The sequence below is a fragment of the Anomaloglossus baeobatrachus genome, chromosome 4 (assembly GCF_048569485.1).
Source record: "Anomaloglossus baeobatrachus isolate aAnoBae1 chromosome 4, aAnoBae1.hap1, whole genome shotgun sequence".
NCBI classification, from domain to species: domain Eukaryota; kingdom Metazoa; phylum Chordata; class Amphibia; order Anura; family Aromobatidae; genus Anomaloglossus; species Anomaloglossus baeobatrachus.
The window spans coordinates 226,310,765-226,327,475 of NC_134356.1; the positions used below are offsets into that span (position 1 = coordinate 226,310,765).

The window sequence follows — 16,711 nt, forward strand, 5'->3', positions numbered from 1 at the left end:
GGTTTGGCAATTTATCTTAAGTAAAGAGTTGATAATGATAACAACAATAACCTCTAAACCAACCTCCAGTACTTGTGCTGTTACAGCAACATTGGCACCCGCTCTTCCGGGGCATGCGTGGCATTGATATTTTACTCATGACTTGCAGCCAATCCGCAGCTGCTTCATTCTCACTTACCGCGGATGAAACGGACCCCCGGAAGAAATGAGGGCTGCTGCTGCTCTCTTATTTCCTCTGAATAATTTGATTTGAAGTCATGAAATCCAAAAGAGGACTAGGAACCTTTGAAGATGGTGTTTGCTACGTTTTTGGAATACAGCTACTCAATATTGCAGACATATTTAGAAAGTAAGGTATAAAATATTTGTGGGGAATGCTTATTCTAGTTCACATGCTCAGTAATGCTGTTCAGCCACTAGGGGGAGTTCACCACATATTATTATTGCTCTTTATGACTTTATCAGAACTCTACAACTCTGGCTATTCATATGAAAATAGGGTATTGGCATGATCTCTGTATACACCAGAGGTCTCAAACACGTGGCCCACGGGCCGCATGCGACCCCTCAGGCTGCTTTGTGCGGCCCCCAGGCCAGTTTCCCTGTAAACTATCGCGGCTGGTGCTGGGGCTGCAGCCACTGTCTGCACTTTGTTAGATGAATGTTTTGCTGCACTCTCAGAGTCCAAGGCTCTGCGTGCGCAGCACCGGCAAAACAATCATCTGACAGAAATCGCTGCCAGGGACTGCGGCCCCTGCACCGGCCGCGATAGTCACCGGGGGCACGGGCCTGCAGACAGCAAGAAGCAGAGGTGAGGCAGCCGAGGGAACGCGGGACAGGTGAGAAGAATGGTGTGTTTTTTTTTTGCTGTGTGTGTATGTGAAGGACGGCACATTATCCCCTTAGCGACCTATGATGTACTGGTACGTCATGGCTCCCTGATGCTTAAGGACCCATGACATACCCAGTACGTCATGGCGAAATCGCGGCCCCGGAGCCCCGGTGGCTGAGATCGCTTTGCATTGCAAATACCTTAGATTCGGGGAGGAGGGGACCTCAGGAGGGGTGGTGTCTCCTCCCCATACCTACGGAGGCTGTGATTGGCTGACGAACGCTGCTCAGCCAATCACAGCCACTGTAATGTTTCAGCCATTGAAAATGGCTGAAACATTGAAATCCAGCCATGATCAGTTGAGCTATAGCACTGATCATTGGCTGGAGCTGGGTGACCTCTGTTTCACCCGCCCCCAGCTCTGATTGGAGAAACCGGCCTTGTGACCAATCTCTCCAATTACTGTGGATCTGGGGCCGGAGACCGCTCCCCTCAGCTTCACTCCGGCGTCTGTGAAAGGTGAGGGGAGCAATCGGTAAGTTATAGCCACTGCCCCCCTGACCCATTACTAAAGGATGGGCACATTACTATAGAATAGGGACAAGGTGATCACATTACCATAGGAAATGGACAAGGTGGGCACATGACTATAGGATGGGGACAAGGTGAGCACATGACTATAGGATGGGGACAAGGTGGGCAAATGACTATAGAATAGGACAAGGTGGGCACATGACTATAGGATGGGGACAAAGTGGGCACATGACTATAGGATGGGGACAAGGTGGGCACATGAATATAGAATAGGGACAAGGTGTGCACATGACTATAGGATGGGGACAAGGTGGGCACATGACTATAGGATGGGGTCATGGGGACAAGGTGGGCACATTACTATAGGATAGGGACAAGGTGGGCACATGACTATAGGATGGGGACAAGGTGGGCACATGACTATAGGATGGGGTCATGGGGACAAGGTAGGCACATTACTATAGGATAGGGACAAGGTGGGCACATGACTATAGAATAGGGACAAGGTGGGCACATGGCTATAGGATGGGGACATTACTATAGAATAGGGACAAGGTGGGCACATGACTATAGGATGGGGACAAGGTGGGCACATTACTATAGAATAGTGACAAGGTGGGCACATGACTATAGGATGGGGACCAAGGCTGGGGACATTACTAAAGGATGGGGACATAACAAGGATGGGCATAATACTATTGGATGAGGACATTACTATAGAATAGGGACAAGGCTGGGGTCATTACTATAGGATGGGGACAAGGTGGGCACATTACGATAGGATGGGGACTAGGATGGGCACAGTACTACAGGATAGGAACATTACTACAAGGGGACAAGGATGAGAAACATTACTATAGGATAGGGATAAGGCTGAGGACATTACTATAGGATAGGCACATTACTATAGGATGGGGACAAGGATGGACACATTACTACAGGATGGGCACATTATGATAAGATGGGGACAAGGCTGGGGACATTACTATAGGATGGGGACAAGGTTGGCACATTACTCTAGGATAGGGACATTACTGTAGGATGGGCACATTACTATAGAATGGGACAATTATATGATGGGGACAGTACTACAGGATAGGGAGATACAAGGGGACAAGGATAGAGAACATTACTATAAGATGGGGAGAAGGCTGGACACATTACTATAGGATGGGCACATTACGATAAGATGGGGACAAGGCTGGGGAACATTACTATAGGATGGGGACAAGGATCAGCACATTACTGTAAGATGGGGACTAGGATGGGGCATGATACTACAAGGGGACAAGGATGGGCACATTACAACAAGATGGGGAACATTACAAAAAGATTTTCGCCAAAATTTCTATATATAGTGATAATTGTAACACTATTAGCTATTAGTTACAAGAAAGGGATAAAATGTAAAAAAACAAAACTCAAAATAAGGCATGACTTTTTTTTACCATCAAATTTTTTTTTTTTATAGTTAACCAAAGAATATGCACATTTTTTATAATAAACAAGTGAAAAATTTTCAAAATCAATGATCCAAAGGTGTGTAAAAAAAAAAAAAAAAATATGGTACCAATAAAAATGTCACTTTGTCCTGCAAAGAATGCTGCCCCCAAATTATTTTTTTCCTCTGTGCGGCCCATACATCCAGCCGAGTTTGAGACCCCTGGTATACACTATTGTTATGTAATGGTGGTAATAGAGGGGGTAGTTTGATGTCGATATTAACAGTCTGGCATTAGCTTTAGCGCATTATGTGTATTGCGTGGCAGCATAATCTAAAAGCCCTATAGTATAGTGGCATTTTTTAATTTTTTATTGAGAGTATTACCTATGTTTTCCAAGTGTGCATATATTAATTTATATGTGTGTCATTTACATATTCACATTCATTCTTGTGAAAAAAAAAATCCCTGAAAGTCTCCAATATTCTGTAATTCTAGTGATACATTGGGTGTACTATGAGCTAGTATTAATCGCTGCTGTATTGAACTGGAAGGTTTTACAATATTCTAGGTTTCTACTATCAGTAAATTCCTTAACATTTACATCTAACAGTGATAATATGTGCTGCATTCGATGGTATAAAGCTGTACCATTGTACCGTTGGTGAGGAGGTATGGAATTTATTTATTTTTTTACTTAGTTTGATTTTAAGTCTGTAATTGGTTACTGCCTATTACCACTAAGTATTATATTTTTTCTCTTTGGATATAGCCCTCTCCATATCACCAGGCAAGTGCAGTCTCAGAGTGGGTTGTAGCTTTCGGCTTTGTGACCTTCTTCCTGACCTACATAAAGGAATTTCAGGTTGGTTTATATATCATCTATTTAGGTTTTCTTAGTGATCAATAATATTTAACCAGGCAACTATTTTTTGGGCAAGACCAGATGTTTCAATTGAATGTGCACTACCAAACCACTCCTATGGGTGCACAATATTGACGACAAATTGTTGAGTTGCAACTAGTCATGGGCGAACTTGGTGCGGGACCGGAATTAATTCCGGATATCTGTCTGGATGCTGATCCCCATATAAGTCTTTGAGGACCCGAATCATGCTCTTTAAAATGGGGGTAGAAAGGTCTAGAGGGATTAGAGCAAGCGCGTTATACTTACTGAGTCTCCCGCATGGCTATAACACTACTTCCGGGGTCGCTCATTACCTTCATACATATTCATTGCTTCCCCTGCACCCCCACCCTGTGGGACAGTGTGTCTGACTGCTTGGAATCACAAATGCTGCGGGCATCTCTCTAGTGGTGTAAAAATAAACAAACAAGTTTATATGTTGGTGCAAAGCGTACAACTACAGGCTGCAGCCCCCAACCATGTGCTTGGCTGTCTATCAAATTAAGAGGTGCCCCATGCAGCTTTTTTAAAAATTATTTACCGAAATTATTTTAAAAAAACGGCGTGCGGTTTCCTTCAATTTTAATAACCGGGAAGCTGGTGTTCTCAGGTTTGGGAGACCCATGGTTATTCTGCCCCCCCAGCCTAAAAATAGCAACCTGCAGCCGCCTAGACCTGTCGCATCCATTTGATCCCGGCACTTTACCTGGTGCCTGGTGCGGTGGCTATCGGGGTAATATAAGGGGTTAATGACAGCTCACAGCTGCCACTAAGCCCTTGATTAGTGATGGGAGGCATCTATGAGACCCAACATTACTAATCTGTAAGTGAAAAGAAATAAAACACAAACACTGTAAAAATCCTTTATTTGAAAAAAAAAAAAAATATATATATATACAAAAAACCCACCCTCTTTCATCCTTTTTGTAACTTCAAACACCCAGGTCCGACGTAATTCACACGAGGTCCCACAACAATCCCGGCTCTGCTACATACATACTGAAGTAACAGCATGTGGACACAGAACATGTCCACACGCTATGGCTTCAGGCAGAGACTGACTCAGCCTCAGCTGTGATGTCACTCAGTTTATTTGTGGTCACAGCTCGAGGTTCCCACGGTACCCCACCTGTGACCAAAAGTAAACTGACCTCATTGAACTCAGTCACCTCACCTCAGGTAAACTGAGTTCACAGACCTGCATCATCACATTTGGTACTGAAATTTATACCCTATATTCATGCACCAACTCTGCATCTTTGAGCAATAAAAAGCATAAAAACACAATGTGGTTTTGATATGGTGGTGATGGCGATTTTTCACCAGGAGATGCAGATTTGGTGCAGAACTATGGTGTATAAATTTCAGCACCAAATCTTCATCTCTTCAAAAAATGCACAAAAACAGTGCGGTTTTCTGCCAGTAGATGCAGATTTGGTGCTGAAATTTATACACCATATTCCTGCACCACATCAACATCCCCTGGCAAAAAAACCGCATCACTACCAAATCAAAACCGCATTGTGTTTTGATGCATTTTCTTTTGCCAGAAGATGCAGATTTGGTGCAGGAATATGGTGTATAGACTTTAGCACCAAATCTGCAGCTCTTGAGATACAGGTTTGTGAACTTACTGACTGAGTTTAATGAGACCACCTGAGGTCAGTTTATCTGCGGTCACCGGTGGGGTACCATGGGAACCTCCAGCTATGACTGCAGATAAACTGAGTGATGTCACCGCTCACAGCTGTGGCTAAGCCAGGCTCGGCCTGAAGCCACAGCGTGTGAAAATGTTTTCTGTCTGCGACAATTCTCATTGGCTGAAGACTACTATTTTAAGGCTGTGTGGACTGCAGGTCATTTTTTTTTTTAAATGATTTCTTTAAATAATTTAAAAAAAGCCACATATGGTCCCTCTTATTTTGATACACACTCAAGATAAGCACACAGCTGGGGGCTGCAGCTTGTAGCCATATGATGTGTTTGTCCTTGGTATCATATGAGGGTACCCTATGCCCTTTTTTTTAATTTAGTTATTTTTGCACAACTATAGGGACACAGACAAGCGTGTGTGATTCCAAGCAGTCAGACACGCTGTCACACAGAGTGGGGGCACGGTCTCACTGCAACCAATCACAGACCTCAGGCCTGCCAGTGGGCGGGAGAAGCAATATGTTTGCGAGTATTGAGTGGCCCCAGAAGTACTATTACAGCCGTGTGGGGACTGGTAAGTATAACGCGCTTGCTTTATTCCTATTTTCTTTCTTTTATCTTTATTTTTTTAATTACATGGGTTGCTGGATCTGGATTCTTACCCAGAGTTCCCTGAGAACTCTGGGCCAGGGCTCAGTCCATGGATACTAGGTATCCCACTCGGATCCAAAATTTTACAGTCCGAGTTCACCCTTCATTTGTTGCAATGTCTGGTTTAATCTATATTTAATTTCTATTTTATTTGTGTAGGGCAATATGTAATGAATAAACAAGGATCAGTTATATTTTGCAAAGCGTTTTGCCCTTATAACATGTACAGCATTGTACAGGGGCATCTCTCTCCCTAGTATAAAACAGCACATGAACCATATGCTTTTGTGTAGATGTTAGATGCTGTATGTACAATGCTCACCTTAAAGGGGTTAAGAGAATTTACCTTCGTGCATATGAAATCCAATGGAGCATAACATTTTTTTGTAACGTGGTGTCTTATGAAATCAAGCAGAGTAAAGCCCGCTTTACACGTTGCAATTTCGCATACGATATCGTATGCGATTTGCAACGCCCCCATCATATATGCGGCACGTTCAATTTGGTGAACGTGCCGCACAAACAATTAAACCCAGTCACACGTACTTACTCGTCCATACGACCTCGCTGTGGGCGGCGAACGTCCACTTCCTGGAATGGGAGGAACGTTAGGCGTCACAGCGACGTCACGCAGCCAATATAAGCGGAGGGGCGGAGCTGAGCGGGACGTAAACATCCCACCCACCTCCTTCCTTACGCATTATCGGCGGCAGCTGTGGGAGCCAGGTAAGTTCTGTTCAATGTTCCCGGTGTGTCACACACTGCGATGTGTGCTGCCCCGGGAACATTGAACAACCACACGTTCAATTCTAGAGAAAGATACGATGTGTATGCGATGAACGTTTTAACGTTCAATCGCAATCGCACGTACCTGTCACACACTGCAATGTAACTTACAATGCCGGATGTGCGTCACTTACGACGTGACCCCGCCGACACATTGTAAGATACATTGCAGCGTGTAAAGCGGGCTTAAGGGCTTATGCAGAGGTCCATGCAAATTGGTCCGACCTCAGACAACAATGCTCAGCCTGACTGCAGGTCTTCCGACCCGAGCAAGACAACTCCATATATTTCTATTAGATTGTGACAGCTGCAGCCAGTCCATAAATTGTAGTCCAAGATTGTACCCATTTCCACGAACATCTGCATAAGACCTAAAACTACATATGAAATCACCAGCAGATAACAGGTCTCATTTTACTAAATACCGCTAAGTATTTAGAATTGGCAGCCAGAAAGTCACATTTTGGGACGTACACTGGGTGCAGAATTGTTAGGCAAGTTGTATTTTAGTGGATTTTTTTTATTATTGATCAATAAATATGTTCTCAATCAACCCAAAAGACTCATAAATATCAAAGCCTAATATTTTTGGAAGTTGGAGTGTTTTTTTTTTTAGATTTGGCTATCTTAGGAGGATATCTCTTTGTGCAGGTAACGATTACTGTGCAGAATTATTAGGCAACTTAATAAAAACTAAATATATTCCCATCTCACTTGTTTATTTTCACAAGGTAAACCAATATAACAGCACAAAATTTAGAAATAAACATTTCTGACATGTAACAACAAAACCCCAAAAAAATAGTGACCAATAAAGCCACCTTGCTTTATGATGACACTCGGCAGCCTACCATCCATAGATTTTGTCAGTTGCTTGATCTGTTTACGATCAACATTGCATGCAGCAGCCACCACAGCCTCACAGACACTGTTCCGAGAGGTGTACTGTTTTCCCTCCCTGTAGATCTTACATTTTGAGGGACCACAGGTTCTCTAAGGGGTTCAGATCAGGTGAACAAGGGGGCCATGTCATTATTTTTTCATCTTTTAGACCAGGGGTGGGGAACCTCCGGCCCGCGGGCCGTATGCGGCCCGCGATGACCTTTTCTGTGGCCCCCGGGGCACTGGAGCAGATTCCCGGTGGCTGTGGTGCTCGGGCAGCCGCTCATCTTGTCTATTGCCGGCAGACAGCACTGGGGGTGGGACTTCCTCCCTCTGGCTCCTACATGCTCCCTGTGAGATTGCAGCTAGAATCAGAGTGATGGGGGAGGGGCCTGCACGGGATATAGAAGTCTGTATAGTGCCGTGCGTTCTACCTCTCACACTCCCATTCTGTGCTCGGCTGTTCATGGCTAGCAGGTCTTTTCTTGGAGAGAAAAGACGAGAATGAAGCCAGCCCTTGAGCTGAGCTGCTGCATCCATCACTTGTGCTGCACCTGATCTTACAGGGCACCTAAGCAGCAGGTACTTATATCTGCGCTAATTGTGTTTATATCTAATATATACCACCATATATCAAATGTATTTGTGACTTCAGTGTCCAGCGTCTGTTGTGTATACATGTGCGTGTGCTGTGTATACGGCTTGTGCGTGTGCTGTGTATACGGCGTGTGTGCTGTGTATGTGCTGTGTATACGGCGTGTGTGCTGTGTATGTGCTGTGTATACGGCGTGTGTGCTGTGTATGTGCTGTGTATACGGCGTGTGCGCTGTGTATACGGCGTGTGCGCTGTGTATACGGCGTGTGCGCTGTGTGTACGGCGTGTGTGCTGTGTGTGCGCGCTGTGTATACGGCGTGTGTGTGCTGTGTATACGGCGTGTGTGTGCTTTTGTATACGGCGTGTGTGTGTGTGTGTGTGTGTGTGTGTGTGTGCGCGCGCGCTGTTTGTTGTGTTTGGCACTTAATAAAGTTTCATATTGTAAGGTTTATTGGTATATCTAATTCCTGGTGTGCATATGTTTACATGCAGAGCTTTTTTTCTTCTCCTTATGTACTGTGTATACGGCATGTTGAGTGCTATGTATGGCTTGTTGAGTGCTGTGTATGGCTTGTGTGTGTGCTGTATACGGCGTGTGAGTGCTGTGTATGGCTTGTTGAGTGCTGTATACGGCTTGTGAGTGCTGTGTATGGCTTGTGTGTGTGCTGTATACGGCGTGTGAGTGCTGTGTATGGCTTGTGTGTGTGCTGTATACGGCGTGTGAGTGCTGTGTATGGCTTGTGTGTGTGCTGTGTACGGCGTGTGTGTGCTGTGTATGGCTTGTGTGTGTGCTGTGTACGGCGTGTGTGTGCTGTGTATGGCTTGTGTGTGTGCTGTGTACGGCGTGTGAGTGCTGTGTATGGCTTGTGTGTGTGCTGTGTACGGCGTGTGTGTGCTGTGTATGGCTTGTGTGTGTGCTGTATACGGCGTGTGAGTGCTGTGTATGGCTTGTGTGTGTGCTGTATACGGCGTGTGAGTGCTGTGTATGGCTTGTGTGTGTGCTGTATACGGCGTGTGAGTGCTGTGTATGGCTTGTGTGTGTGCTGTATACGGCGTGTGAGTGCTGTGTATGGCTTGTGTGTGTGCTGTATACGGCGTGTGAGTGCTGTGTATGGCTTGTGTGTGTGCTGTGTACGGCGTGTGAGTGCTGTGTATGGCTTGTGTGTGTGCTGTGTACGGCGTGTGAGTGCTGTGTATGGCTTGTGTGTGTGCTGTGTACGGCGTGTGAGTGCGGTGTATGGCTTGTGTGTGTGCTGTGTACGGCGTGTGAGTGCTGTGTATGGCTTGTGTGTGTGCTGTGTACGGCGTGTGAGTGCTGTGTATGGCTTGTGTGTGTGTGCTGTATACGGCGTGTGAGTGCTGTGCATGGCTTGTGTGTGTGCTGTATACGGCGTGTGAGTGCTGTGTATGGCTTGTGTGTGTGCTGTATACGGCGTGTGAGTGCTGTGTATGGCTTGTGTGTGTGCTGTGTACGGCGTGTGAGTGCTGTGTATGGCTTGTGTGTGTGCTGTGTACGGCGTGTGAGTGCTGTGTATGGCTTGTGTGTGTGCTGTGTACGGCGTGTGAGTGCGGTGTATGGCTTGTGTGTGTGCTGTGTACGGCGTGTGAGTGCTGTGTATGGCTTGTGTGTGTGCTGTGTACGGCGTGTGAGTGCTGTGTACGGCTTGTGTGTGTGCTGTATACGGCGTGTGAGTGCTGTGTATGGCTTGTGTGTGTGCTGTATACGGCGTGTGAGTGCTGTGTATGGCTTGTGTGTGTGCTGTATACGGCGTGTGAGTGCTCTGCATGGCTTGTGTGTGTGCTGTATACGGCGTGTGAGTGCTGTGTATGGCTTGTGTGTGTGCTGTATACGGCGTGTGAGTGCTGTGTGCAGTATACAGTATCTCCTGTGCATGTGTACTATATATGGCCAGTGTGTATCGTGGGTGGTGTAAAATAGGAAACCTGTGTCAAGGCTGTGTGCAGTATACGGCCAGTGTGTCAGAGCGGTGTGTGTATGTACAGTGTCTCCTGTGTGATATATATGATTTACCAATCTGCGCTTCAAACAAAGACAAACCTGGAAAAGCAGTTGTGAGAAGCAAACATCACAGCGCACCAAAGAGAATCATCTACGGCCGCCACAGTAGGGGTATAGGGGAGAGTTAATTGTTTGACTAATTATAGCCGGGTCATTTTCAAGTTGATAATTTTGTGCGGCCCCCGAAGGTTGGTAGAATTTTCCAAATGGCCCCCGGCAGTAAAAAGGTTCCCCACCCCTGTTTTAGAGCTTGATTGGCCAGCCACGCTGTGGAGTAGTTGGATGCATGTGATGGAGCATTGTCCTGTATAAAAATCATGTTTTTCTTGAACGATACCGACTTCTTCCTGTACCACTGCTTGAAGAAGTAGTCTTCCAGAAACTGGCAGGTCTGGGAGTTGAGCGTCACTCCATCCTCAACCCGAAAAGGTCCCACAAGTTCATCTTTGATGATACCAGCCCATACCAGTACCCCACCTCCACCTTGCTGGCGTCTGAGTCGGAGTGGAGCTCTCTGACCTTTACTGATCAGCCTCTGGCCCATCCATCTGGCCCATCAAGAGTCACTCTCATTTCATCAGTCCATAAAACCGTTGAAAAATCATTCTTAAGATATTTCTTGGCCCAGTATTGACGTTTTATCTTATGTTTCTTGTTCAAAGGTGGTCGTTTTTCAGCCTTCCTTACATTGGCCATGTCCCTGAGTATGGCACATCTTGTGCTTTTTGATACTCAAGTAACGTTGCAGCTCTGAAATATGGCCAAACTGGTGGCAAATGGCATCTTGGCAGCTTCACGCTTGATTTTCCTCAATTCATGGGCAGCTATTTTGCGCCTTTTTTGCCCAACACGCTTTTTGCGACCCTGTTGGCCATTTGCCATGAAATGCTTGATTGTTTGGTGATCACACTTCAAAAGGTTTGGCAATTTCAAGACTGCTGTATCCCTCTGCAAGACATCTCACAATTTTGGCCTTTTCAGAGCCCGTCAAATCTCTCTTCTGACCCATTTTGCCAAAGGAAAGGAAGTTGCCTAATAATTAAGCACAACTTATATAGGATGTTGATGTCAGTACACCACACCATTCCTCATTACAGAGATGCACATCACCTGATTTACTTAATTGGTAGTTGGCTCTCAAGCCGATACAGCTTGGAGTAGGACAACATGTATAAAAATTATCATGTGATCAAAATACTCATTTGCCTAATAATTCTGCACACAGTGTACATACAAAAGTCAGATTTTATCTGGAGCCTACTTGCAACGGCGCTGCAAAAAAAATAAATATAATGCACAGAAATGCAAAAATAACATTGCTGTGCACTTTCAGTCTTTCAAAGTTCAGGATTCAGAAACTGTGAAAGGGTTAAAAAAAATAACATCTTGATTCTTCAGGTATGGACTTTAGGCTGCTTTCACACTACATTTTTTTTTTTTTAACATCCGTCATGAACGTTTTTTTAACGCAAAAACGGATCCAGTGCAAAAGCATTTTCATTTCAATGCATTTGCAATGGACTCGCGTCAACATGCGTTCACCTGCATTTGCGTGCGTTATAGTGAGGATCCAGCGACTTGCAGTTTTTTAACATTTTTCAAAAACGCTACTTGTAGCGTTTTTGAGCTGCGTTCAAATACTGCAAATTGCTGGATCCTGACTATACTGCACGCAAACATATGTGAATGCTGGCATGCTGATAGACAGGATCCTGCTTGCTCTACTGAGCATGCCCAGAAACCAGCCTCGGGTGATCAGTCCCTCTCTCCCCCTCCCTCTCTGTCTCTCTCCGCCTCCCTCTCGGCCCCTCCCTCTCGCCCCCTCCCTCTCTGTCTCACCCTTTCCCTCTCCCCCGCCTGAGAGCTGCGGACACTCATGACCAAGATAAATATCGGATAACCAAGCAAAGTGCTTCTCTTAGTTACCCGATGTTTACGTTGGTTACGTGTGCAGGGAGCAGGGAGCCGGCTCCTAGCAGCTGCAGACGCTCGTAACCAACATAAATATCGGGTATCCAAGCAAGTTACCCGATGTTTACCTTGGTTACGAGCCTCTGCAGCTGTCAGAAGTCAGCTCCCAGTCTATCACGTTCAGTTCACTGACTCCCGATCACATGACTCCAATGCCCGCCCATAAACTTAAAGTGACAGGATCCTGCAAAATAACACATGCGTTTGCATGCGTTTTTTTGCTGTAAAAGCAGGATCCGCTTTTACAGCAAAAAAACGTTCATGATCATGACGCATTTTAAAAAAACCTAGTGTGAAAGCAGCCTTACCAAAAAATCAGTGTTCGAGTTCAGAGTTAAGGTGCTTTACATATGCAAACCACTCGACCGAGCATTGGGGTGATCAGGTACGCTCGGTGCTCAGGCAAGTGCGAGTCACTTGCAGTGTCTGAATGGCTTGCACTGGGAGTAACAATAGCGTTATCGGATGTAGTGTGTACCCCTCCAAAAATTAGAAGCATTTCGCCCTCCTTCCCCTGGAAGTATTCTGTTTATGTGGGCAGAGACCCGAACTGCCCAATAAGTGACTTCCATTGATGTTCAGGTCAAGTCCCAAACAGAACTTTTTCTAAAGTCCGGCTGAACCCACGAAACCAAACTTCAACAAGTCCGCTCATCTCTATTCAGGAAGCTTCATTTAGAAGCCACTCACACTTTATAGTTAGACATAACAATATGAAAGAAACGCCGGTGGTGGAGTCATCACAAAAAATCCACCTGCGAAGTCGCTTCAGGTAAACACTGTTGGTTATTTCCTGAAGCGGCATCACCTAAGAAATCCTTTGCAGTTCCACCGTGGGAATTAAGAGATTGTGTGCAAACCCATAGGGACCTTAATTTTCTTCCTAGTGCTCTGCATTATAAGGAAAAGCCTGAATTTTACACTGCAGTTTAAGGGCTCATTCAGATGAGAGTTTTTCACTTACATGTTCTTAGTTTTTTATAGTTAGAAAACATGCCCATAATGGACAATGGTGCTGTTCACAGTTCCTTGTTCGCTGACAACATGTCCACAAAAAATCACAGAGATAGGGTTCATTCACATGACCATTCCATCTGTCCTGTTCAGTTCCTGGTTTTTGCAGACCCACGGACAGGACCATCATTTCAATGTCTTTTGTGTAGGATCGGATGGCACACGGAAACACTTCCGTGTGCATCCGATCCTACAAAAAAAAAATCCACATCGGATGCCGCATGTCCAATCCGTTATTATGGAACATGTCCTATTCTGTTCTGTAATAACGGACCGTGACGCTATACAAGTCAATGGGTCCGCAAAATCCCTGGAAGCTGCACGGAAGCACTTCCGTGTGACCTCCGTCGGGTGCCCATGCAGTCTGTGTCCCACTCCCACCCCGCAGCTGCCCACACTGCAGTGTGTCAGCATCTGCCCGTACTGCAGTATCAGCAGCTTCTCACACTGCAGTGCGGGCAGCCGCGGGGATGACTAATGCTGCTGTCAGGAGGTTGGATGAGATCATTACCTGCTGTGACGATCTCCTGTATTGATGACGTCAGCGCTGTCACTGACTTCTATGCCCGCCACGTTCTCACGTCACATCTCGCGAGCGGCCCGAGACTGTCACTAGCGGTGACGTCACGAGCTCCCACGATACTGCTAAGAACGCGGCGGGCAATGGAAGGCAGTGACAGCGCTGATGTCAGGAGTGCAGGAGATCGTCACAGCAGGTAATGATCTCATCTAACCTGCTGATGGCAGCACTCATCATCCCCTGCAGTGACCTGGGCTGACCTATTGATGTTACCTCAGGTCACTGCACTGCTCTCCCAGCCAATGGGGAACATTCTGTTCTTCATTGACTGGGACAGTGAGTATTGATCGACGTGAGACCCCCTTATTGGATTACGCCGGACCCGGATTTGATACTTCTTTTCAATAAATTGGTGAAAGAGTGAATGTTTTGGGGAGTGTTTTTTCAAATAAAACTTTTTTTGTTGTCTATTTTTTTTTTATTACTCACTGGGTTGGTGATGTCGGGTATCTGATTGATGCGTGACATCACTAACCCCAGGGTTTGATGCCAGGTGACATCACTAACCCCAGGGCTTGATGCCAGGTGACATTACACATCTGGCATCAACCCCATATATTACCCCGTTTGCCACTGCACCAGGGCAACGGGATGAGATGGGGCAAAGTGCCAGGATTGGCACATCTAATGGATGTGCCACTTCTGGGGCGGCTGTGGCCTGCTATTTTTAGTCTGGGGAGTGTCCAATAATGGTGAACCTCCCTAGTCTGAGAATACCAGACCACAGCTGTCCACTGTGGGGGGGACCCCACGTATTTTGTTTTAAATTATTTATTTAATGTAAAATAACAGCGTGGGGTGCCCTCTGTTTTGGATTACCAGCCAAGGTAAAGCTGCCAGCTGCGGTCTGAAGGCTACAGCCGTCTGGTTTACCCTAGCTGGCTACAATAGATAGGGGGGACCTGACGTCATTATTTTTTTTAATTTTTTTTTTTGGCTAAATACAAGGCAAGGCACTCTTTAGTGCCACATGAAAGTCACTAAAGGTTGCCAGCTTAGAATATGCAGGGGGTAGGACATTATATGTCTTTCTCATCTATTATCTATCTATCCCTCTATTCATTCATCTATTCATTCATCCTTCGATCCCTCTATCTCTCTGTCTCTATATCTATCCATCTCTATATCTACCCATCTATTTATCTTTGTAGCTGCTTCCGTTTTTTGCAGTCCGCAAAAAAAAAACGGAAAGTACACGGATGGCACACGGATGACACACAGACCGTATATGGAACGGATGTCATACGGATGCATCCGTGAAAAAAAACTGACCGTTTTTTGCGGACCGCAAAAACGGAACAGTCATGTAAATGTACCCATACTGGTATGTCTGCTTTTGAATGGAATTATGGATTAAAATCAACTATACAGGTCTAAAGGTCTATAATGATCCTGGACAGCACATGAATGAAATCTACATGCAATCTGTGTGCTCTCCTTTTTAAAATCAAAATGGGTTGGAGATGTTTTGATTTTTTTTTATATGCCAAAATAAAAAAAAAATATCACTGATCACTGAACAGGCACACTGACCAAACACTGATGAAGATTGCCAAATGTATGTAAAGCGCTGTGGAATTAATAGCGCTATATAAATGAATAAAATTAATTATTATTATTATTATTATTATTATTATTATTATTATTATTAAGATCAGATCAAAAATGGAAAACATGAATGTCCATGAGCCAAACACTTATCTAAAAATCCATGGTTTTATTGATAGAAAAAAATTGAAACATCGTAGAAACGCATGGTCGCCAACAAAAATGTTGAAAACATTGATTTGCAATAATTTAGGACTCGTGTCTGAACCATGATTGCTACTCATTTTAACATTTTTGTTGATGGGTATGCGTTTCTACGATGTTTGAATTTTTTCTACCAATAAAACCTTGGACTTTCAGAGAAATTTCAAGCTGCTGGACTTTTACATTAGTATTGCAGTGTCCGCTCAGTGGAGTTCCTCTTTTTGGGTGAGGTTTATTCTGTTCCAAAGAAAAATGGACACTTGACTTAGGCATAAGTAAAATTTCAAAATTAAAGCTTTTTGTTTCGCAACGTTAGATTTTCCCCATGGCATTTTTTGTGATTGTCTCAATGTGGCTTACAGCTTTTGTTTTCTCAAAAAGCAGCAACTGAATCACATCTCATGTTGCAGTGATTCCCTGTAGCTGCAGACACATTAGCCTTGGCTGTCACTATTGCATGACTAAACTTTAAAGGTGTTGTCCAGTTTTAAACTACAAGACTATGACTGCAGACTTGTGAATCCTCACATTCACTGGGAGCGAGCCGACTAGATTGTATCCTCACTCAATGGAAGAGTATTGAGCAAGGCCGGGTACAGTCTAGTTGGAATGTAGCAAGAAGTATGTAAATTGATATTTGCAGTCATATGGTCACCGGCTGCCGACACTGGAGAATCCTCAAAGTGCGCAGTCTGCACATTGTGTGGATTCACAAGTCTGCAGTCACATAAAATGACACATTACAAAGTAACTAAATTCGACAGATACAAAGAAGAGTGAGGGCACTAGTCACAAGCTTACACTCTATGAGCTGGCTACTAATCAAATGTATCTGTATTTAACCTACAGTTGACACCAGAAGTTTACATACACTATCTAAAGAGACACACATGCATGTTTTTTTCTCAATATCTGACATGAAATCAGAATAAACCTTTTCCATTTTAGGTCAATTAGGATTATCAAAATTATTTATATTTGCCTTATGCAAGAAAATGAGATAGTAAGAATGTTTTAAGGCATTTTTATTGCTTTCTGCAAAGTCAAAAGTTTATATACATTAAGAGTAATATGCCTTTAGACAATATGGGA

General features: G+C 44.7%; 1 protein-coding gene across 1 annotated transcript in view; it reads left to right on the top strand.

Annotated features, from left to right (window-relative positions):
- Positions 1-16,711, top strand: part of DRAM1 (DNA damage regulated autophagy modulator 1) — a 100,311-nt gene that overhangs the window by 73,368 nt on the left and 10,232 nt on the right. Inside the window, exons 5-6 of the mRNA XM_075342395.1 lie at positions 3,422-3,480; positions 3,581-3,673. Coding sequence (XP_075198510.1) covers positions 3,422-3,480; positions 3,581-3,673 — 152 coding nt within the window. The remainder of the gene's footprint in view (positions 1-3,421; positions 3,481-3,580; positions 3,674-16,711) is intronic.